This window comes from Ornithodoros turicata, unplaced genomic scaffold (genome assembly GCF_037126465.1).
Source record: "Ornithodoros turicata isolate Travis unplaced genomic scaffold, ASM3712646v1 ctg00000914.1, whole genome shotgun sequence".
Lineage (NCBI taxonomy): Eukaryota > Metazoa > Arthropoda > Arachnida > Ixodida > Argasidae > Ornithodoros > Ornithodoros turicata.
Genome location: NW_026999416.1, coordinates 88,688 through 114,341, shown reverse-complemented (window position 1 = coordinate 114,341; position 25,654 = coordinate 88,688). Strand labels below are relative to the sequence as shown.

Below are 25,654 nucleotides of genomic sequence, written 5' to 3'. Positions count from 1 at the left end.
CCGTCGAGAGTCACAAAACGCTGTATGACACTGTTTGAAACAGGCTTAGTGCCATAAAATTGATTAATGGCACATACTATGAAAATACTCATGGAATGTCAATAGGCGTCGGTTCCACAAAATTCAGTGGCGACTTAGTGGTAAATGGGACAGTGGTTTAGTGGTAGTGGTAACGCGTAGCATTAAGCACCTTTTCCGATTCATACTTGACTTCCGGGTATCCACTTCCGATCCAACTCGACTTCGTCACTAGACTAAATCTCCGGCGTATACTTGACTTCCGGTTCGACACTTTCAATTACTATACTTAAGTACAGTTAATTACCCTTTATTGCTTTAATCAGCCTCAATTACTTTCAATCACCATGTAGTTAGCCTTTAATTACTTTAGGTAACTGCAGATTACATGAGCTAATCTTGCATTTCATTTAATTCCCTTGAATTGCGGTTGCTTGCTTTAATTACTCTCAATTCCGCTTTAGTTGACGTTAATTACACTTAATTACCTGTGGTAACCTGTAATTTCAATTGATATTTCTCTTAATTGTATATGTCTTACATTCATTTCTTTAAGCTCAACTGTTTCATTAATTGCCTTTAATTACCTCTAATTACCTTAAATTACTCTAACCTCTTACTCTTAAGGTGTTTTGACTACTTCAATTCATGAATCATTTAGCTCCATTTATACCTATCCTCTTATATCCCCTTACATGGCCACTTATATACCACTGCCTCGGTGGGGCTTCGCCATCTCGTATAGACAAGAAATTTCGTCGGCTCCACTGCGCGGCCATTTTGTAGCGACTGTGGCGCCATCGTGCGGGTTGGACTGCGGGCGCTTCGGTTCTGTCCATTGGCGAAGCTGTGCGTTCGAGGTATGAATCGTTGTTCGGGCGCCCCGTGGGAGATGCATAAGTGTATATATTTATGCATATGAATTTGGTTTCATAAGACTTGAAAATGAAACAGAGCAAAAACTGAAGTCAGCAAAGTTCGTGGCGTCTAGTAAACTTCTGCGATAGCGCAGGCGCTACATGCATTTCCTTTTTGTTGAACGATATATCGAACATAGTTATGTTCCCTGTATGTATGTTTTGCGGGTAGTATCCAATGAACTGTTGATGTCATGACATGATTTTTGTCTTCACATATTCCTTCACCTGTCAAGCTATTTGTTTCATTCAACGTTCTCACTTCCAATTATGTATCGCCGTTCTTGACTACCAGAATATTCCTGTCACATATACGAACACTTACGAACATTTAAAGTTGTTTTGCACGAATGCTTGCTGGTGTTGCAGTGAACAAAACAATGACTCCTTTACAGAATTAAATAAGTACACGTGTGAAGCAAGGACCCCACACTCTCACAATAATATCAACAGCATCATTATTTCTGATTGTTGTTAATAGTTCAAAGTAGAACAGATCGTTAACTCATAATGCCCCATACTTCGATTTTTATGTCGCTCTTCGCTGGAAAACAGTCCGTCAACCGACCGGCATAAAAGGGTAAAGTTACACGACCAAAGCGAAGGAAAAAAGGTTGTTATCACTAATCCGCGATATGGAATTTAAAATGCTAACTCTGTTACGTTGCATGAACAAGATTTCATAAGTTGATTTTCCGCGTTGCTTACTAAATTTTTTTAATGCTGTGCACACACTAGGAATTTTGTAGATGGGTAGAAATCCAGCGAACCGGTAGAGATGTAGGAAGGGAGTTGCCTCAGGACAGAAGCCGCCGATATTTCGAACAGAGACTGTTCTTCTTCTGGGCACCGTCCTCATCATTGGCATGGTATTTAAAGGGTTAGGTGTGACGTGTTTAAAGGTTCATGCGAATTGTGGGTCAACAGCCCGGAGGGAAGAAAGGTCCGTACGGGTTTTTACGGCGGGAGTGAATGGCTGCTTTGTTAGAGTGTGGAGGGGATTATGTGAACGTAGTGATCTAGGCTACAGACCGGTTGCAGAAAAATGGAAGGTTCACGAACACGTGGACGAAACGGGACAACAGGCAAGAATTCGCAAGCATAGCGAAAGATAAGGAGGTTAGTGGTTACGTGGGGAAAATTCCAGAACGAGCAAATTTTTTTTAATATATATTTGTAATACAAAGTTGTGGCATGCAATAAAGAAAGCAGAAAGCAGTGGCCATGCAGAACATAACGGATGATAATGGAGGTAGATGGGAAAAGCATATTTTATTTGTGAAGTGTTTCTAGGGTGCCTTGTGATTTGTTGATACCGGACGGGTGAAGAGCGTTGAACTTGTATATGAGATAAGACTCCCTATCACGTCTGTCACGTGTGGATCTAAACCCGGTTTCTAGAATATATAGTTTAATGTTGTCAAAATTGTGACCAGGAACGTTAAAGTGTTCGGCGACTGCTTTGGGGAGTTTGTTGGACGTGTCGGTTCTGTGTCCGGTAAGGCGGTTGTTCATTTGTTGGCCGGTTTCACCAATGTATTGCATAGAGCAGTCGCCGCATTCAATGCAGTATATAACATTGGAGCTTGTGCATGTGAATGCGTGGTTAACGGGGTGGGTGTAATTGCTCGCAGTGCTTTTGATGGAGTTAGCGTGTTGAACGTGCTTGCATGTTTTGCAGCGCGGGAGGTTGCAGGGTCGTGTTCCCGAGTACGGGGCGCTCGTTTTGCTGATTTTGGCATTGACCAAGGAGTCTGCCAGGTTTCTTGCGCGTCGGTATGTCACCTGTATGGGATTTGTGAATATGTTGTTAAGTCGGTCACTGCTTTGGAGGAGGGCCTCGTGCTTCTGTAGAATGGCTTTGATGTTTGGAAGTGCGTTGGAATATCTTGTGATGAAGCTTATTTGGCACGCGTCGGGATTTTTTCGGTTTTCCAGAACCTCGTTTCGATCGAGTGTGAGTGCCTTGCGACGGAATTCGGTTAGGAGGGAGTCTGGATAGTCCCTTTGGGCAAGTGTACTGCAGAGTTCGTCAAGCTTCTCAGCGTAATCTGTGTCGTTTGAACAAATTCTGCGTAGTCTTACACTCTGCCCATTAGGAATTCCAACCTTACAGTGACGCGGGTGGTGACTCTTGAAGTGAAGGTATTGTTGTTTGTCAGTTGGCTTTTTGTACAGGGTTGTGACGAGGTTGCCGTTGTCTAGTGATATCGTGGTGTCGAGGAAGTTAATTAAGTGAGTTGACTGTTGTGATGTGAACTTTATGTTGCTATGCGCGGTGTTCAGTAGATGTACGAACTTTTGAAATTCATGTTCCCCGTGTTCCCATATTATCAGTATATCATCGATGTATCGAAGGTACACCGTGGGTTTTAATGAGAGGGCGCTGAGAACTTTGTTTTCTAGGAACCCCATGAAGATATTTGCGTATGTGGGTGCAACAGGTGTGCCCATACTTGTACCGTGTACTTGTAGGTAGTATTCACCATTGAACTCGAAGTAGTTCAGTTTAAGAACCAAGTCCATTAGAGCGAGTATGGTTTCCGTGTCTTTTCTGGTGTTTGTAGTAGAAAGGGTATTGCAGAGGGCTGTGATTCCGTCGTTGTGTGGGATGTTAGTATACAGTGATGTCACATCCAGCGTGGCTAGTATTGTGTCCCTACCAAATGTACGAGTGTTGTTTATATCTCTGATTATTCTGAGGAGGTGGGGTGTGTCTTGTACATGCGATGGCAGTGTTGTCGGAATATGGTTTAAATAGTGGTCCAGGAATTTCGAGACTCTTTCTGTTGGTGTGTTGTTATTAGATACAATTGGCCTGCCGGGGATGTCAGCCGTATAGAGCTCGTTGGCGTGTACCTTGTGGATTTTGGGCAGTAAATAGAAACGACCTGCGTCTGTGTTTGATGGGGTGAGATATCTGAGGTCATCACGTGTGATGAGCTTTCGTTCGTGGAGGTCCTGTATGGTATGGGTTATTAGCGCCGTGTACTCCTTTGTTGGGTCATGGTCCAGTTTGAGGTAGTGTTGCGTATTGTTGAGTTGCCTATGTGCTTCAGAGATATATTTATCTGTGGGCCAGATGACGATACTCCCACCCTTATCTGCGGGCTTGATAATGATATCATCTCTGTCAGCTAGCGCATTGATGATGTCACGTTGTGTTTTAGTGAGGTTGTGACCACGCGAGCTTTGGGAAATACCGCGAAGGATGTCGTTGCTTACTTGTTTAATGTACAGGTCTAGTGCGGGTTCTCGGCCGTGATTTGGTGTCCAGGTTGATGGTAGTCGGAGGTCGTTGTTGTTTTCTTGTGTTATATGAGCGAAGAATTCTCTAAGGCGTAGCCGTCTCGCAAAGTCTGATATGTCTTTGTGGATTTCGTATTCGTTAACAGAATTGAGTGTAGGGCAGAATGTTAACCCCCTAGAGAGGACTTGTAGTTCGTTGCTGGTTAGTGAGCGTGATATATCTATTACGGTGCTTGCGTCAGCGTTTTCTTGGGGTGGCTCAGCGATGTTGCGGAGAGTTGTGGTTGTGGTGCTGGAAATGATTTGTTCGGCTGCTGCGTGTGTCGTGTTAGTGGGTCCGGTATCCGTGTCGTTGTTGGAATTAGGTTTTCCGAGTTTTGAGTGTTCCTTGTTAGCTAGCTCGCGGTTGAGTTGTTGAATGTGTAGTTCGAGAGTGTTTGCCTCCGCGTCGGTGAGACTGATATTGTTCATATGGGCCTGGATCGTAGCGAGTTGCGCGTGGCACTGTTTCTTTAATATTTCAAGAAACGTACGGGCTGTGTTGTTAAGGGCTGATGCCCACTCTAGCTCTAGTTCAGGTGTCAGTTTTCCTAATGCAGGAACTGTTTTAGGGGTGAGGCCTTTAGGTACTGTGTTGTGAGCCAGGTGGTAGGTGTAGATCCGTAGATGATGTAGGTATCGGCTACGTTTCTCCATGAGTTTTCGCATTCGTAGAAAGTTCGTTGACTGCATGGTAGGCTGGTGATTAGATAGTCAACGGTGTTTTCTGCGTGATGTGCGCGTGCGTCGTGTCTGTGGGGTCGGTGGCTGTGGGGTCAGTGGCTGGGGAGACTCGCTGTGTTCCTCGATGTCATCTGTCTGTGTTTGCGTGCTTGTGGTTTTCTGTGTCACAGTTTGCGTGAACTTTGTGTGTGTGCGGGTTGTGTTTGGAGTGTTGTCGTTTGCCGCGTGCGTATGCGTGGGTGCAGTGGTCGTTGTGGTCCCCTTTGATGCCATCGTGTGTTCTGGCGTGTTTGCGGTGCTGGCGCTTGAAGTGTAAGCTGGTTGAGGATGTTGTGTTTGAGCGTTTGTCAGTGCAGGACGGCATCTATGGACCTTTAGGTGTTTGATGTTGTGTGCCATAGCTCGTACGCCTGCGTGGTTTGGGTGGATGCCGTCCCGAGCGAGATGTGCTTCAGCGTGGTATTCGAAAGCTGCGTGTGTGATAACCATAACGTTGGTGTGTACCTGACGCATGTGGATGAGGTGGTTGTTGACAGCGCGCGCCTTCCTGTCGAACTCGTGTAGCCATGTGTCCTGGTATATGTATGTTCGGTGTTTGTTCTGTCTTCGGGGAAGTATCGTTGTCAGTACGTGACAGACGTGATAGGGAGTCTTATCTCATATACAAGTTCAACGCTCTTCACCCGTCCGGTATCAACAAATCACAAGGCACCATAGAAACACTTCACAAATAAAATATGCTTTTCCCATCTACCTCCATTATCATCCGTTATGTTCTGCATGGCCACTGCTTTCTGCTCTCTTTATTGCATGCCACAACTTTGTATTACAAATATATATTAAAAAAAAAATTTGCTCGTTCTGGAATTTTCCCCACGTAACCACTAACCTCCTTATCTTTCGCTATGCTTGCGAATTCTTGCCTGTTGTCCCGTTTCGTCCACGTGTTCGTGAACGTTCCATTTTTCTGCAACCGGTCTGTAGCCTAGATCACTACGTTCACATAATCCCCTCCACACTCTAACAAAGCAGCCATTCACTCCCGCCGTAAAAACCCGTACGGACCTTTCTTCCCTCCGGGCTGTTGACCCACAATTCGCATGAACCTTTAAACACGTCACACCTAACCCTTTAAATACCATGCCAATGATGAGGACGGTGCCCAGAAGAAGAACAGTTTCTGTTCGAAATATCGGCGGCTTCTGTCCTGAGGCAACTCCCTTCCTAGGAATTTTGTAGTTCGCGATGAACACCAGGCAGTTCGCTGTGGATCCTCAGTTAAAATTTGCTTGAATTTTGAACAACGACAACTACTACGGTAAACTTATTTGGTGAAAGCATTGGCTGCTGTGTACACATTTGGCATTGAAATGTGTAATGAAACAATCTTCGGACTTAAAATAACGGTTTGCCGGACGCGCGGGCATAATGAACTCGTTATTATATAATAATACTACACCAGAATTTCCTATTCGGTGAATACGTAAAACAACGTGCATCAACATGACCGCGGTTACGAATTCCCGACGCCTTTCAAGCACTGAGAACTCTGTGCAGCTGGTGTACACGCAATGCAATAGCCCTTTCGACTTCATTCGTATTACAAATCCCGTCCAACTGGACATTTTGCTTGCGTTTATTCTTCGTATAATCAACCACAGAGCAGTGTGATCCAGATAAACATATGTTGTTGATTTAGAATAATCCAGGGCGTACGAAAATGCCACAAACCTCACCGCGCCTACTGTGAACTTGCATTCCGACAGCTTCACACGCAGTCCCCGCGCCGAACGTCCTCGCAGGTGGCGCGCTGTGTCGAGAGTACGGGGAGTGTCTCGTTTGCGCTGCTTCGTACCTAAAATTCTGGTCTATACGGACATACACACACACATACATACAGGTTACGCTAACGTATTAAAACACTGTATGACAGTTATAGGTGTGTGCCATAGAGTTAATATAGGAAGACTAGTGAACGTACTTGACGCGCCGTCAATGGGATTCTCCTATCCCCGAGCGTGACCGCACGGGCGCAGCCATCCGCTGGTCATGGACAGTGTTAGTGGACGAATTTCAGCCCGCTAACTACAGCGGAGCTGCTCCGTTTGTGGCCAACCCTGTGCAGTCACGTCGGACGAAACACGGGGGAACCCGCTGACGGAGGGAACGGCGTCCACCGTTGAAGCGAGGACAGCCGTGTAATTGCGTTGAGTACGCACGAAGCTTCGGGATACATGCAGAATTGAGTAGTGCTATCGGAATCACAAGGTGAACGTTGCCATATCAAACGTAAATCATATATTATCTATGAGATTACCTGCGGCACCGCCAACCCTTTGCTTTCCACCGACACGGATGAAGACGTTTACCGCCTATGACGTATTGAAGTGGCGTTTGGATGATTTGCGAGCGAGATCAATAAATCGTTGACCATCGTAACGAATGTAGGCATGTATTTCCGAAGGCAACAGAATTACAAAGATGAATACACACAGCATGACACACAGTAAACCGCCATGCAAACCAACGGGAACCGGAAATTGCAAAAATGAAACCACCCGCCATTCCATGCTCTGGTCTGTCGAGTTTCGTGATATTAAAGTGACCAACGAACGGCAGCACACAAGCAAGTGTTGTAGTGGGAAAATATTCACTGCTTATTTGTTTAACGAATACATATGAGATACGCACACAGTACGCTGAATTTAGACAGCAGGTGATGAATTTAGGAAAACGAGCACGACAAGTTTAGCTGAATGAAGCAGCCAACAGATGGCAGCTCCCGTTGTGGTCACGCTTTTTTGAGCGAGTCCGACTTCCCTGGTGTGCGCCGAGCCGCCACGGTAAACTTGTGCTCCCCGCCATCGTCCGGTCGCGGCCTGACAACTCTCTTCCCAGGAACCCGAGGAAGAAGTTGACTGCGGTTATGTAAGCAACGAAATTAAACACAGAAACACGGTAGTCCTGGGAAAATCGCGCAAAAAAAAAAAGAAAACCTCTCCCCGTCATTGACTCCCTGTTTCCTTCTCCCTACCGCTGTGCGCGCCAGCTCTAATTGTGCATTGCCACAGGAGGACGTGTCGAATATCATTTCTTGGTTCTCTCACAATCATCTTAAAACCAACAGCACTAAAACTAAGGTAGTTTAGTTCGCTCGTAAAAACAGTGCCACTATTTTTTGCAACTCATGCATTGACGAGATATGCCGTGTGGACATTATTTGTGATCTGTGTGTAACTTTCGACGCCAAACTATTTCCGCGAACATGTCATGGCAATTAGGTCCTCAGCGCTACGAGTGCTATACCTCGTGGGAAGAAAGAAAAAGGAGTGTGGGAAACTCCCTTGGGGGTGTCCACGACCGTCACACATATGACTTTTTGCTCCCTTGCTAAAGGTGTTCCCTGGACTCCCTTTCCTTAGGGTGTTCCCCTGGCACCCTTCCTGCAGGTGTTCCTTCACTAAAAAGCGATAAAAACCGGGCTGTTTGGTGGTACATTTAAAAGCGATAAAACCCCAGTGCAGGGGACACAAAGCAACAACACAGACTGTGTTGTTGCTTTGTGTCCCCTGCACTGGGGTTTTATCGCTTTTAAATGTTCCTTCACTGCCCATTGCAGATAACGCAATGCATTCTGTTTTCCTCGTATGAAGAAGAGCTGCGTGCGTGAACGTAGTTCTCTTTTGGCTTTTCATTTTCCTCCGAAGCGGCTGCTTCCGTTCATCTCTATCTGGCTGCTATGTTTCATTAAATACTTTATTATTATTAAATATTATATCATTATACATTCTTGCTTCTGGCACGTCTTGGGTCACCTCAACTGGCCACCAGAATGGCGACTCCACCTGCAGTAACCCAGCAAAGAGTGGCTGTAGAAGATAGCACTCGGAGGTTTTGCAGCTCAGGAGTGTTCGATCCCTCGAACGAAAAGTGGAATATGTACCCAGTACTATGGGGCTGACGCTGGATAAAGATGTTAACTTGGCCGATAACGTCAGAACCTAAAACAACAAAGCCTCTGCCCTGCCTTGCGCGAAGCCTTCCGCAAAATTGTTTACGCATTTTCTTATTTATCACGATGGCGCTGTGAAACCGCCGCATGCACTCGACAAAGAGCTTACCAGCACAGTCCTCTGTCATTGCCGGACATCAGGCCTCTAGCAATAATGCCATGTTCCTGTTCGTACTTCCTGAAGCACACATATTCGGCATCGGATATAGTTTTTTGATTGCACTGCAAGCCTGAAAACGAATAAGACGACATATTTGGGTACTCAAAGCAATTCAGAGTCCCCCTTTTATAACTTGCCTAGGGAATATCCCCTGTTAGTAGCTTGACTTGTCCCACATAGATATATCAGCGGTAAAAACCGGCGACGGATAAAAGCGCGGATATTTTTTGCTGCTCTCGTTAATTGCCTGCCAGCCTTATCCGCAGTGCCACCGAAACGTTAGCAACAATAAACAAAAATAACGGAGTAACGAGACAAATAAGTTTCATGCATGTCTTGACAAACAAAAGTGGATGCTTTTATTTGTTTTGTTTGTTGAGTGCCTCGCGAAAGAGTGTGCCGGATAGAAGCGTGGTGCTTAGCAATGCTGCCAAATTCGAAAGTGTGTCAGTGCTGCAGATTGCATCACTTTGCGTGCAACCGTCGGCGGCTTGATCGTGGCTAGAGTCAGGCAGACGCCGCTGTCTGGTTTTCGCGATGGTTTTCGGGGGGATTGTCCTTGACTGACAGATTGCGACGGCGTGGCGTTGTCAAAGGCCAATGTCTAGACTGCTGGGCAGTATGAACGCACAGTTGACATCGTGTAACTCTCACCGACCTTGTCACTCGGGGCATCCGTGCACAGTTGGCATCCGCCGATCAGTCATGAAAGTGCCGGTATGCAACAGGTGGGTATTGTATGGCTTTCGAGCACGTTTACCAAATAGTAACCATGCAAATATTAACCATGACCGTGCTTCCAGCACAACCATCTCTTGTAGTTTGCTCAGACGAAGAAAACGAAGCTCTGTGCATCTATACTGGTAAATTAACCTTCTGTGGTTGGGTTGTTACGTTATCTTGGACTTCCGTTTAGTTTTTCTCAGTGTAAAACTTTTCATCCTTTCAGACTTCAGTGTCCTGGCGAACATGACTCAGATAAAAAGGGGCCTTTTCGAGAAACGGGCGCGTAAAATCCCTTTTTTTTTTTCGAAATATTCCAAACGTTTGCCTGTTTCAGCGGATACCTGTATGAGCGATACATAAAATGAAAGATGCATTAAATATGAAAAAAAAAAATCATACCAAGTACAGCAATGGGGGACACCTACAGCCAGCGAAATCATGCCTCGAAGTAGGAACAAAATTCCGCTAGAGAGCATATTCGCCACTTTCTATATGACAGAGCGTTCGACCTGCGCGCGTAAATTTGCGCTTGACCTGCTGACATGGATGCATACTAAAGAATAAAAAAAATCGCGTGTGGAATCACCAGCGAAATAACGCGGACAGCATTTCGTGTGTACAGCGGCGGGGCGCAGAATATATTCATTTAATAATCCCGCATTAAAGTATGGTGTTTACAATGAGGATGCAGTATATGGGCTTTCTTTATCTTTCACATTTTTGTAATATAACTCCGACTTCAGAACACAAGACATCTCGCATGACAGCGGATGTAACTGCTGAACGACTAATCCTCAATTAACATTAACATCCATTAATTCACTTAATATGTGGTGTGGGAGGTGTCATGTCGCCGTGAAACCCGTTGATAGCACCGGCGCAATAAGAAAATCAGGCTGGGAGCAAAAGTGTGCTCACCCGTGCGCATTACGGCCTGCTAAGGAGCTACTTAAGTGATAAGGAACGCACTGTTGGGGCTCAGTTGGTGGCGGAAGTTTGTCTCATGCAAGAAAATAAGCCTTGTTCGTCGTTCTGTAGTTGTTGTGTTCGTCTTCTTCGGGGTTACGGCGGGTCGTATTCGAAATCACCACGGGTTTGTGGGCCGCGGATCCCAGAAAATTGGCGCCCAACACTGGTGTTTTCGACCTGCCGTATCATTCCCCCGGGGATTCCTCGTGCTGATTTGTTCCCGTCAAATAAGCACACAATATTGCCGAAAGCAGCACACAATATTGGGCCCATATTGGCTGGTCATTGGCGATACGGGTGCAATATGGGGCCAGTTTCTCCAAAATTGGAAAAATCTTGGCAATATGGGTCCCATAATGCCCAGTTTGAGCCAATATTAGGACAATCCTGGCAATCTGGGCCTCATATTGCCTGTGCACACCCCATATTGACTGATATATGAATATTAATTGAAATACAGAAAATGGCACGTACTCGTGTTGCACAAATGCCCAAGCAGCATGGCAAGATTGGACGTTGAAGCGTGTGGAATGCCCAATTCAATACATCGTTACATCCAGCAACTTCCCGCAGATGATACAATCGACAATCAGCAATCCGAAACAATCAACACACGTAGCAATCCCATTGTAACATTCACTAGAACTCGACAACCCAACTTTCCACATACTGGAAGCAGCCGCCACCTTGATTCGCGATGCCAATGCCACTAGGTCGAACTGACTGAGAGCGAGCGTGGCCGTTTGAGCGAAATCACGCGTCCTACAGCTAATGCGCATGCGCGACAGTAGGATCGGACGTTTCATACGCACCCCCCTTAAATGTCTCTAGTTACTCAAATGATAGCGGAATTGCGGCAGATCAAGTAAAAAACACAATGTTTGATAGCAAGGGATGGCTGCTGTAAAGCTAGGTGCTTTCAAGTTAATGCAAGCGATGTGAATTGCTCTGGCGTATGACCGTCACCGTCAGGAACGTGTTTCGCTCCTTTGTACTCTCGGAGCGGGTTGGAAATTTTTGGTTTATAGACCGTTGCGATCCCAATGAAGGCTTCTGAGGGATGTTTGGCACTGGCAATTCCGTGGGACTGTCCGTGTCCTTCAGCAAGACGGGCGTAGCACCCGTTCTTCGTTTTTGCGGCCATGCAGTGTTTTTTTTTTTTGTAAATCTATGGCAACTTGGATCAATGAGATTTGCAGAAATGAAAAATCAAAAAGCGGGAAGAGAGAAATAATGTTGTGAATGTTAAACCGGATAAAGCTTTATTATTACACGGACTCCCCGTTGGCGTTATCACAGAAATATGGGCAACATTGGCGCAAAATGGGCTTGCCAAGATAGGCAGCCCATATTGGTCCAATATACAGCCTGGTTGCGCTCCCCATATTGGCCCATTATTGGCAATCTTGGCAGCCCATATGGGGCCAGTATTGAACCAATATTTGAGCCGCAGCACTGTTAAGCTCAGCGGCTTTGTGGCGTAGGTCCCAGCCTCTATTTCTCTCTGAGCAAATTGAAGCAGCAGTTCCGGGACGAATTCCTACCCCTAAACTATGTGATGCGTATGCGCGAAGAGCTTGCAGCCCGAACGCAGCATAGTGATGAGAGCCTTTTGGAAAACGTTCGGGCGATTCAGGAACTGTATGGGGGACGAACAGTCTCGTAGAGGAAAAACAGGAAGTGACACGCATTCCCGTTTCCTGCCGGAGCGAACAGCGATAAGAGGCAGGTTACTTCGAACCGTGCTGTCTTTTCTGATAATACAGTGGCCTCGGTCCAGCTTGCCGATTGCAAGATGACATCGTGGGGCGCGTTCAGGGCAAATACGCTGCAGGTTTGGTGGACACCGGAGCAGCTGTTTCCCTGATCGGCGACACCAATCCTCGATTGGTGTCGAGGGCGGAACATCTCGGTACGGACGACCAGAAATCGCCTAAGGCTCGCCTGTGATGCGGTTTACCTGCCGGTGGCGGGATACGCCTTACTTCGACCGTCGATGAACATCGGGTCAGACAACGCTTTGTTTACTTCCATGGAGTGACTGGAGCAATGATCCAGGGTCGCGACTTCATTATCCGTAGGGGACTCATTCTGGCCCTACATCTCGGAGGATACCAGCATGCATGGAGCTGTACCTTCTATCCATTACTGGAGTGGACGACCCCTGGTGCAGGCGACTGGCCACGGCGAAACCGGGAACCGACTGGCAACAGCGATGAACCAAAGCAGCAAGCCGCTGGAGTACCTCGCCTCGCTGGACCATCACTGCACGTTGGTGCATCACGGAACAGAATACCGAAAGCCTATAGTTGCAACTGCTGCCTTGGATGAGGGCCCGTGAGGATTTCCAGCTACCTCGGGGCAACGGGAAATGCTGGAGCAAGCATTGCTACCATCATCATGGATGTTTACTGAAAAACCTGGTTTTGACCGATTACTTGGAACACGTCATAGACACCGGCGATGCAAGGCGTTGGAGATGAAATCCTCGGCCGCTTAGCGTTCACAAGCGCAAGTTGCTCGATGCTGCGCTTAACGAGATGATCGACACGGGTGCTGTGAGAACCCCCGCAGCCCATGGGCCTTTCAGCTGGTACTGGCTCCGAAGAAAGATGGAACCGCAAGGTTGTGCGTATACTACCGTCGGTTTGAACGAGGTGAGCCTCTATAGGCTCGATCATGTACACGATGGGATCAGCCCGTGTGTTAACAATCTCGGACTGCAGTCAAAGATTCCTGCAGATACCGATAGTACCTGATGATAGTACCTGATGTCGAAAAGACAGCATTTACCTGTCATAGGGGACTGTTTGAGCTCGTCCGGCTTCCGTTTGGACTGCCAAATTCCCCGGCTAGTTTTCAGCGAATGATGGACGAGGTTCTCGGCGATGCGAAGTACAACTTCGCCCATGGCCTATATGAATGACGTAGTAATTTTCTCACGTTCATTCCAGGAACACCTTCATCTGAAAGTGGTGCTGGGACGCATGCAAGCCGCTGGGTTGACGGTCAATCATCAAAAGATGCAGTTGGTCACTAACCCAATCGATACGCTCAGGTTTACGGTGGAGTCCGGCACGGTAAGGCCGGACGAGGACAAGCTGAAGGCTATCCTAGACTACCCTTGCCCGCAGGATGTAAAGAGCTTGCAGCGCTTCCTTGGTATGATTGGATTTTATAGACAATTCATACCGAGGTGTTCGGATATAACTGAGCCATTAACTTGGCTATTGTGGAAAGGTGGGCGCTGGTCATGGGGGAAGCACAAGATAATGATTTCTCCGCTCTGGCGGAAGCGATAGCGCAGATCACCTGTCAGTATCTCCCAGATCTTAATCGCCCATTTGTAGTGCAGACAGATGCGAGTGATTATGGACTGGGTGCGGTGTTGTTACAACAGCGCGAAGGTGAACTTGGGCCTGTGGCATTTGCAAGCCGCACGCTGACGTCGCCTGAACGAAACTACACCGTGACGGAGAAAAAGAGTCTAGCTATCATGTTCGCACTGAATAAGTTCAACATGTACCCGGATGCTGCGAAATCTACAATCCAGACTGACCATCAGGCACTCGCCTGGCTGAGTAGATTGAAATCTCCCGCCCGAAGACTTACACGTTGGAGTCGGACGTTGCCACGGTACGACCTGTCGATCGAATATCGGAGGGGGACCTCTAACAAGGTGGCAGATGCGCTGTCTCGTGCACCTCTGCCCATGGAGGACGTCGTTACCACGCACGAGCTGGTAGTCGCGGTTGGACAAGCCGGAACGAACAGAGAGCTGGCGTGGGGACACGTCGTGAGCCGGGAGGACATCATCTGACACAAGTGAGGTAGGCACTTTGCAGAGCCTCACTTAAAGTCAACTTAAGAAAAGTGAGTTTTTCAAACATGCAGCACAAGTGAGGGTAGAGTTACAAGTTCATGTTACAAGTTACCTTCTTAGGGCGCGTATTTGATGGCTACACAAAGACAACAAAAGCAGAGTCCGTAGCACGGATAACTCAGCTTGCCAAGCCACACAATTTGCACTCGCTTCGTGTTTTCCTTGGTCTGGCTGGACACTTTCGGGGTTTCATCAAAGACTACGCTAGGAAAACAAAGCGCCTGACTCTTCTAACACAGAAACACGTACCTTTTGTAGGGACAGCAGAATGCGAAGCTGCGTACAAGCAGTTGGTTTCTGACATTTCCTCCGATCCAGTCCTTACGCTGCCAAACTTTAAACTTCCCTTACAGGTACATACTGACGCGTCATACTATGGAACTGCTGCTATACTCTATCACCGTAACTGTACCGCATCTACTCACCAACGATTGCATGTCATAGGATAGTACTCCTACACCTTTACTAAAGCTAAACTCAACTATTCTGCGACTGAAAAGGAAACACTTGCAATCCTTGTGGCTTTGAGGTACTTTCAACCTTAACTGGATGGAGAAGTTTCCACCTTGTCACAGATAGTGATGCCCTTACGCATCTACTTCAGACAGCACGACCGAAAAACCGGATAGAGAGGTGGATATTAGAGCTCCAGCATTATGACTGTGAAGTCAGCGGCAGTCAGCGGCGACTGTTAAAAGCACCACTAAACTTTGAACTCTTGTATTCTGCAGATCGCCTATTTCGTGGATCTTTGCCCCGATACAAGGAATCAACGCTAACACGTGCAACCGACACCCCTCTGTTATCATGCTGCGAGGAATTCGATGATTTCTTCTGAAAACAACGGTCTTGATTGGTTGCCTTCCAAGAGCAACATCAGCGCCACATCGCTTTAAGCGAGCTGCAAGCTTTTCATTTCTGCAGTCAGCGGCGACTGTTAAAAGCACCACTAAACTTTGAACTCTTGTATTCTGCAGATCGCCTATTTCGTGGATCTTTGCCCCGATACAAGGAATCAACGCTAACACGTGCAACCGACACCCCTCTGTTATCATGCTGCGAGGAATTCGATGATTTCTTCTGAAAACAACGGTCTTGATTGGTTGCCTTCCAAGAGCAACATCAGCGCCACATCGTTTTAAGCGAGCTGCAAGCTTTTCATTTCTGCAGTCAGCGGCGACTGTTAAAAGCACCACTAAACTTTGAACTCTTGTATTCTGCAGGTAAGCGTTGTGTACTTTTCTTACTAAATAAGTGTACGCCGCTGACTGCAACTTTCAAACTGTTGATATGTCCGAATCCAGTAACATGTGTACTGCTTGTAGCAAGCAATTCACGACTCGTGATTCAGTTGTATTCTGCCACGAATGTAGTGATTCATTTCACGTGGGTGAATGTTCCGGTGTACGCTCAAGTCGTGGAACTTGGTCCTGTCAACGTTGTAAAAGTGGTTTGACTAAGCAGAAGAAAAGTATGTCGGCTGAAAAAGACAGCGAAAAAATAGATAAAATTTTTAATATGCTCATTGACCTTGCCCCAGTAAAAGACAGGGTGAATTCCATGAGCGATACCCTCATACAGATGGAAACGTCACTACAGATGATATCTGACAAATATGACACTTTACTTGCTGATCTTAGCTCCCAGAAACAAGAAATCGGCGACCTGCGGAAAAGAATAGATAAAATAGGGAGCAACACAGTTCGCACTGATGCTGTAGATGCTATCAAGCAGGAATTAAACCGCCTAGAGCAGTATAACAGAAGAACAACCTGGAGATACACGGTATTTGTTATACTGAGAAAGAGAATCTACTGGACAAACTCTCCGAGGTTGTTGCCGCCCTTGAGGTACCAAAATCAGACATCAGTGCCATCGAAGCAATACATAGACTGCCTTCAAAATCTGACAGATTTCCACCTATCCTAGTTCGTTTTACAAATCGAACTATTTGTGAACAATGGCTCGCAAATAGAGGGAAACTTCGAGGAAGGAAAATCAACGGTGAGAACGTGTACGTAAACGAAAACCTAACGACGACAAATAGGGATCTTTTCTACAAAGCTAGAATGCTTGGCAGACAGCTTCACTTTAAGTTCGTCTGGCACAAGCAGGAACAGTGTTCATGAAAAAAAATGAGTCAGATAAACCATTTCGCATCAGCCATGTTGCTGATCTCGACAATGTTGCTTAAAATGTTACGTCTATCACCTAGACATGCAAACTGCACACCTTCCAAATGAGGTAAAAACCTCTTTATTCAATGATGTTGTGCCATCATACCTGTTCCTTCATTTAAATGCCAGATCGATGAGAGCCAAACATGATAGTTTATCCCTATTGCTTGACGCTCTGTCTGTAGATATAGATGTTCTTATGATCACTGAGACATGGTACAAATTTGATCATGACTTTTTCCTTTTGCCTAACTATAATCATTTTGTTTTAAACCGCCAAAGCTCTACTGGCGGTGGGGTTGCTATGCTGGTTCGCTCAAGTTCCTTCAACTTGCTGCGTGAATTTTGTATATCCAATTCAGATTGTGAAATACAATGTGTGAAGTACAAAAACGAAATACTTGCCGTTGTTTATCGCCCTCCGCAAGGTAGTGTCCCGGCGTTCCTCGAACAGCTTGAGTTACTTTTTTCATATGCATGTGAAAATAAATGTCGTTTGTTCCTAAGTGGTGACATTAATATTGACATCTTGGGTAATTCACGCAGTAGATATGATTTGATTGCCTTGTTCAATTCCTATGGATTTTCAAATCTAATTCAAACCCCAACTCGCATTACTGACTCTACCAGCACATTACTTGATGTATTTATCACAAATTACGATGAACATAAAATTATTTCCGGTTGTATTGCGAGCGATATAAGTGACCATCTACCAATAGTAGCTGGTGTTTACAAATCATCCAAAGAAATTATGCAAAGCACAATTACATTCCAAGATGTTAGTTCGGCTACGTTAGACATGTTCTGCGAACGTTTAGGTGCTATAGATTGGGCATTTTTGAATGTCTATCAAGATGTTAATGCTGCTTATGATGCTTTCTTTTCACTTGTGAAACAAATTTATGATAACTGTTTTCCTTATAGAAATATGCGAAAGGCTAAACGTGCAAAGAAACCTTGGGTCACTTATGAATTACTGTCACTTATCCGGAAGAAGTATGCACTATACAATGATTTCCTAAAAACCCAAGAATTTAACTAAGTTAGTAGAATATAAGAAATTTCGAAACTTTGTAAATAATAAACTAAGGCAGGCAAAACAAAAATTATTACCTGAAACTATTTGACGATTTACAGGGCAAAAACTCTGAGGTGTTATGGAAACGCCTGAAGTCTATACTAGGCAGCACAGGAAACTCCAATGAAATTAATAATCTTCTTGTTGGTGGAGAAGTTATTTCTGATGACAAGCTTGCTGACGTCTTTAACAGACACTTTGTAAATATTGGAGAGCACGCTGGAGGAATATCCTCTTTACAGGATATCACTTTTAATGATAATACTATATTTTTTTTGCCCGACAGACGCTTCCGAAGTGCGGTCTATTCTTCTGCAACTAAAACCTTCAAAGAGTATAGACGCCTATAACATGCAGGCACGTCCTGTTAAATACGCTAGTGATTATCTTGCTTACCCTTTATCATTAATTTGTAACTTATCACTAAGTACAGGCGTGTTTCCGAAGTTAACGCAGACTGCCAAAGTCGTTGTCCTTTTTAAGCGTGGAGATAAAAATGATTTCAAAAACTACAGACCCATTTCTGTACTTCCTGTTTTCTCTAAGGTCCTAGAAAGAATAATTCACACCCGTCTTTCAAATTTCTCTGAAAAATTCGGCCTTATTGCTCCCAAGCAATTCGGCTTTCAGAAGGGAAGGTCAACGGAGCTTGCACTTCTGTATCAGAAAGAGCATATCTTGAAAATTTTTGAAGATCGTTTACTCACTCTGGGTGTTTTTCTAGACTTCAGCAAAGCTTTCGATTGTATTGATCATAAAATATTGTTGTCGAAGCTCTTTTCCTATGGTATTAGAGGTATGGCGTTAAACCTTATTGATTCCTACCTAAGTAATAGAAAACAATTTGTCTCGTTGAAAGTAGGTACATCTTCCGAGTTGCCTATAAAAGTAGGAGTTCCTCAGGGCAGTATATTAGGTCCTTTATTATTCATTTTTTATATAAACGATATCATAAACATTGATGCCGATGCACGCTTTTTTATTTATGCAGACGACACTACAATATTTGTTTCATCATCCGATGAGACCAGTTTAATATCCTTGGCTAATGCCTTACTCGAGAAAGTAAGAAATTGGGCGAAACGAAATCGTTTACACATAAATGTCTCTAAAACAAAAGCGGTGATATTTAGACCTAAAAATAAACAGGTAACCATGAATCTACCATTATGGTACGGAGATATGAAAATTCAATATGTAAATGACGTGAAGACTCTCGGTGTAGTGTTTTCGTACAACTTATCGTGGGATGGGCATGTGCAATATATTCGTGGCAGACTTTGCAAAGTATCTGGTATGATAAACAAGTGCAGGTACCTTCTTCCAGTCGCTGTTAAACTCTTGCTTTATCACAGTCTGTTTTACTCCTTACTTTCTTATTGCATACTGATCTGGGGAACGACCACAACGTCGAATGAAAATCAGATTAATATGATTCAAAAAAGAGTCTTGCGTATAGTTGCTGGTCTGTCCTACACTGATCATGCAGAGTTCCTTTTTCATAAGTATGAGATTTTAAAACTAAATTCTTTGTACAAATATCGCGTATTACAGTTCTACAAAACGATGACAAGGACAAACAATCAACACTTAAGCATTATTTCGATGAATCAGTACAGATCTACGTATACACTAAGGACTGCCCAAAACTTTCGCCTGCCGTTTAGTAGAACAAATTATGGTAGACAATCAATCACTTATCAGCTTCCTATCCTGTTAAATATGTTGGCTTCTATTGATATTGATATCTTTGCTTTGTCGGATTATAATATGAAACAGCTCTTTATTGTATAATTTTTTTTTTCTGGTTGCACATTGTAGTTTTGTTGTATTTTCATTGTATTTTTGTCATTTAGACTGCATGGATTTTCGATTCTTTGTTGTTTTCATGAAGTATTGAATGTAATGTAATGGGAGTCAGGGCCTAGTCAAGCCTCATGGCTTTTTTGCCCTGATTCCAACACCTTGAGTGTGAAATAAATGATCTATCTATCTATCTATCTATCTAAGTCATACATCGTCCTGGATGACTTCTCCAGGATAGGGACGCGCTCTCAGGGCTATCGCACAACCACAATGTTGACCATCTCACAGTCTTCAACACATCGCAAGACTTGAGCTTCAAAGACGGCAAGTACTTGGTTCCACCGTCGCTACACGCCACGATTCTTTCGCTTTATCACGACACTCCCCTTCGTGGCGACGGATTCTCCCGTACATATGCAAAAATTAAGCAGCGCTTTACTTCGCATGGAATGATGGCATATGTAACCTAATACGTCCGATCTTGTCATATATGTCAACTCGCAAAAGCGAAATTTTAGCCACAACCCGATGTAATTACACTCTTCAATGTCCTTCGAAGTCGTCCACATTGATTTTGCATAGATCCAGAAGAAGTCAGAGAGTACGAAGAAAACTGAGTCCTTCCGACTGGCCATCGACCAATGCACACGGATGACTGCAGAGCGAGTGGGAAAAGAAAATTAGCACACCATACTAGCCCCTTTGAGCCGACGCATGTTTCAAAACACCAAGACTACAATATCCGATAACGCTTTCAAGGCTTAACGGCTTTCAAGAGCAAGCTCCTACAAGACTGGGAGAACCAACGTGGCATCACACTCAGATATGCATCGCCATACCACCCTGCGGGAAATGGTCTTGCCGAACGAGCAATTCGGGATAACAAACAGTACATCATGTTGTACCCCGAGTTCCCGGAAGGCTGAAAATGTTGTCTTGAAGCAGCCGTTTACCACCACAATAGATCGGTAACAGCAGCGCTTGGATGCTCACCCCTTTTGCGGCTTCCGGTGGGCAACAGTGCTCCATGCAGACAAGAAATTGATATCCGCGATGGCGTACAGCTGCATGAGAAACGCACTACTCCTCGTGAAAAAAATGAGCTACAGACAATCAATGAAGATGTCCTACGATAAGCGCCATTCGACCAAGATCCCTGTGCTACGCGTAGGAAACCTGGTCATGGTACGCAAAGGTACCCCTGGTAGGGCTCGTGCAATCCACGGCCCTCACACCTTCCAAAATACAGCTCGCAAAAACGGAGTGCTCATTGTATACGTAGCGCCTTCCGGACATTCTGGATGTGCGCAGCAAGTAATGCCATCCTCTATACCTCATGTGTACCGCGTGTTTCCGGCGCATGAGTACAAACGCCGTCTCACGATCTCCATGCGCAGCAAAAATATTTCGCGTGATTCCGAATACCAGTCAATAAATTCCCTTAGGCAGCAGTGCTATAATGGGTCAGCACTATCATTCTATCAAAGAAGTGCAATAACTAGAACCCGTGACCGTGAGGGATCGCACGTTAGGGAAGAATGCGTTTCTTGCAACCGCTGGCAAATCAGTTTGTTTTGAAACGTCGGGAGCGAGGACGAGTCTGCTCGGTCTTTGAAGAAACTCGTTCGACGCTTTCAAGATTGGAGTCATTTAAGGTCCGTATTATATCTATGAGGTCGCATAGTCTGTATTCGTCCGCACGACGCATTTTCGTACATCTTCGCTCTGATTCTCAATGGTCCTGATCACCGGCAGGCTGGACACAACGAGTGATTGACGGAGACAACGAACTTTGCGCTTCATACACGAATGTTGATGCGTGAATTAGAGACGCCTATATTGCACTTTACACCTGGATTACACAGGCAAGTAGGCATGTTTTCCAGGTAAGCTATTTCGGTTGTTGGCTTTTTTTACGTTGTATTTTCCAGTAGGTTACGTCCAGGCGATGTCGTAAATGGGTGAGTCAATCATCTTCTGTGGTTGGTGTTAGCTTCTGCGGAAGAAACTGAAGTTTGGGAAGAACAGCAATCCAAAGGTGTGAAAAAGATAAAGAAGCGTGACCACAGATAATAGTGGAGGAGAGATGCAGTGGTCAGCGTTCATCCATATACGTTGTGCCCCGTGTGTTCGGCGTTTGTGCATCATGAGTCATGACAATGCACGCTCGGGATGGACAAGCATCACCCCGGAAATTGATCTAATTTTTGAATATCGATCGAACCAACAGATGGACCAACAGATTGTTCAAAGGTATTTCTTTGTGATATTTATCGTACAGCGTAGCTTTCTGGGGCTGTTAACATAGCGTAGAAGGGGGAACCACCCCGACGGGTAGGCCTAGATCGCTGCGCGCTATCCGTTGCATGTACCGCATGTGATGGCACATGTACCTCTTAAATTTAAAAGGTACAGTTAAAAAAAAAATGTACCTCTTGGCCAAGCGGTACTTAACCGTTACATATGCGTTACCTGGTTTAGAGTGTAAGACTCATTTCCACGGAATTTCGGCAAATTTATTTCGGTAATTGCCATAGCATTACGAGTGGTATTAACTGCTATACTGAGCAAACGTAACCACGGGGAACCAATTTACGCAAATAAAACATTAGGTTGCCTCGGAAAATTTTGGAGATCAATTCAAGAAATTAAGTTTCAGTCAGTTGAAATGAAGTAAAAATGTTACCAATTTACGGCAAAAGTCATTGGCAGTAAAAAAAAACCATTGACCGCATGTCCCTCCAGGGCCGACGTTTTTACTGTTAATTTCTGTCATGCTTGGTGGACCACACTGTATATATTTCTACACATTGTGTCTTCTCTAACGTGTCCAGGAATTCTATTCAAGAAACGAGTGCTACTTTTCGGCTACTTGACTAAGAAACTACTAGAGAAGCAGTACCTGTTTCTTACTCACGTAGCAGAAAGGCACCATTTGCTTCTTTTATCGCTCGCTCTAAATATAATTTCTGGACACGTTAGAGCAAACACCCTGTATATAAGCGCTATGGAAAATTTATATTAAGTCTACGTTACGGCGGAAGCTCCGCCATCTACTGTACAAGTGGAAAATGACAGCTGGTCGTATTAAGTGGCCTCATAGGGCTTCCAAGAGTTAAGGGAAGCCCAAGGCCAGTAAGGTGCTGGTAAAGTACCGCAGTAAAGTACTGGCTTCCCACTGGGCTTTCGGTGGTGAGTCGCTGACACGGCGGGAGGGACATCGCGTGTCACTTGACCTTTCGGCGCCACTCGCTCAAACGTCGCATGCTTGCGTATGGCTGACGATCACCCAATAAGCCCGAAACAGCTGTGCAGTGCTGCTATGGCTACGTTCAGCATTTCTAAACTCTAATGTAGTTGGGACCTTTCGAACTCCGCCGTCGCTCGTACCCTTTCCTTCGGCATATATAAGACAACTTCCTTGTTCGAAATTCGGTTGAAGCACTCGATTTTTTTTTTGTTCGCGAAGTAATGTGTTGATGTGAACTGGCACCAGTCCTGTATTAGAGCGAACCCAAAAATGTGGACGTCTTTATCACGGATGTCACGAAGACGCTACGGAGGACAAATTACGCATCCAGCAGTCTTGCTACTGCGGTACTCACACTTCGAGGTCGATGGGTCACATGCAGCCAATATTCGCTTGCTCCACATTTCTTCGGAACTTGCGAGAATCCAAGCATCGCATCCTTTTTCTACGAGTCGAAGGGGAACACAGTCCTTGCCGTAAAGCAACATACTGGAAGAGATGGTCGAAACATGAATTAAATTATTTACTTGTGGTTGTAGCGCGATCAAGTCATAGACGGGGGGGGGGGGGGGGGCAATATATACACGATACGCACACAACACAACTGCAACGTGTTTCACCAATGAACGTAAATGCAAAGATACGTAAATCCCCAGTGCATAAGTCACGCACTGCACATCGGTACGGTCAAAAGTATACAAAATATACCAACCAAATTCGTTATACGGGCGTGATTTAACATTAACATTTATCGCTGTTGGAAGAATGACAAGAGGCCTGGCAAGGGACCTCGCGATGAGCTCTGTTTTAGAGCCTTGATGTGTGTCGCGCGAGAGCCGCCTTGGTCCGTTCAATTCAATTCAAATTCACCTATCTCATCTACGTTGCATCACGTAACAAAAATGATTATGCCTCTTCCTAAAGACGAAGAACAGGCGCAACGCAGGTATTGTTCAAAGATTCAGGTAGTCCGGCAGAACTACCCACGCAAAACACCCGTCATGCAAAACATCATGCCAGACACCCCTCAGAAGCCTTCGTTGGGATAGCAATACGTGGACTTGCATGCACATGCATGTCTTCGTTTCGCATTTGGGGGATGAAAATAGGCGATGGGACATTTTTTGACCAGGTTCAGAACTGATTAAAGGGTACTATGCTGCATAAAAGCGCATGTTTGAACGCTACGGCATAGTTTGTATGGAAATGCATGAATATAGTGCATTCTTTCAATAATCCGATATCGTTACCTGCCAGAGCACCAGCTTATCCAGGAACTTGCTCCGTTGCACCGTTGTCGTCGAATAATTTGTTTTCGTCTTTATCCCCTTAATATTCTTGTTACTGCAGTATATTTGTTGCTTCAATCGTACAGTCCCTACTGTCCACTTTGCGAAATTGGTTCGGCTTTAAAGTGGCTCGAAGCACACACACTAACACATACGTGAGACGTGCCTGGATAACGAGGGTGTTTAAATTCTTGTTATATCCCAGAAATCTCGTAATATCTCGTTATATTCTCAGAACTATGACCGGGACAAAACGAAAGAAAAGAAACCTCTTCCACTGCGGCCACTTTACTTCGCCTCTTCATATATCGGCAGTGTTGTGCCCGTTACTCGAAAAACGAAATCCCGATATCGTTTACACGCACCTAAAAGTTGCGCTACCGTTACCTGTAAAAAGTAACGCGATACTTCATGTGTACTTTTGAGGAAAGAAACAAACAATATCGTTGATGGCGTACTTCAAACGTCTTAAAATAATACATAATAAAATAAAACAATATCTCAAAATAATAAATAATAAAAAATAATATCTCAAAATAATAAATCGACGTCCAATGGGTGTTACACGTAGGTCGCCTGAAGGCTAAAATTTGGAAAACCGTTACTACGGTTTTTAGTTCTTCGGTCTAGGTCTAGGTCTAGGTCTACTTCGTTACTTACAGATTTACTAAAGCCTACTCGATATCCTGCATATATTTTCCTCTTCCTCTAAAGCAAATAAAGCACGAAGCAAGTCTACCGATAAAAGGTTCAACAGCTTTGTCACAAAAATAACTCAGATTGCCCGGAACGAGAAGCTAATAAACATATCATATTGTGCATTTTCAAATTGGACGTTGACTTCCTTGACGCACAGATAAAGCTTTCCCACCAAGGCGCATAGTAGACATCTAAACATCACGTCTACTGTTTTGGTTGGATGGTTGGTAGCAGGCCATGGACCCTCCTTTGCAGCGTACAAGAAATGGCAACGGTCAAGCACCTAAGCGTACGTGGTGCAATGTCATGTGGAATGTCATGACTGTCTGACTGTCATGTGAATGTCAGCGAGGACGGTTCCAGAATGCAGTAGGAGTGACGTCAGTTTGAAGAAAACTCCCACAATACACCCAATCTCCAAGAAGCTTAATCCCAAATAGGGAACACGTGGATGTCTCTTTGAAAGATAACGGCCTCTGTGCCCTCCTTTCGGCTATTTGCCCGGTCTTCGCAGAATGAGTTGTGATATCGGGCAGCTTGTTCAAAGGCAGGTACAGTGGAGGCTTAATGATAGGTCGAACATGAGAGAAATGATCGCTTGATGATTGCCGCTTGCGTTGATCCCGTCGTGTGAATGTGTGTATGAGTGAGCACAAATGTAAGAGTGAAAGGAGGATGAGTGAGAGAGTGAGGCT

The 25,654-nt window shown here is 45.0% G+C and overlaps 1 protein-coding gene across 1 annotated transcript in view; it reads right to left on the bottom strand.

Annotated features, from left to right (window-relative positions):
• LOC135375664 (uncharacterized) overlaps positions 1–25,654 on the bottom strand; it is a 118,909-nt gene that overhangs the window by 79,789 nt on the left and 13,466 nt on the right. The window contains exons 7-8 of the mRNA XM_064608328.1: positions 23,327–23,460; positions 9,029–9,149 (exon numbers count right to left, since the gene is read on the bottom strand). Of these exons, the coding sequence (XP_064464398.1) occupies positions 9,029–9,149; positions 23,327–23,460 (255 nt within the window). The remainder of the gene's footprint in view (positions 1–9,028; positions 9,150–23,326; positions 23,461–25,654) is intronic.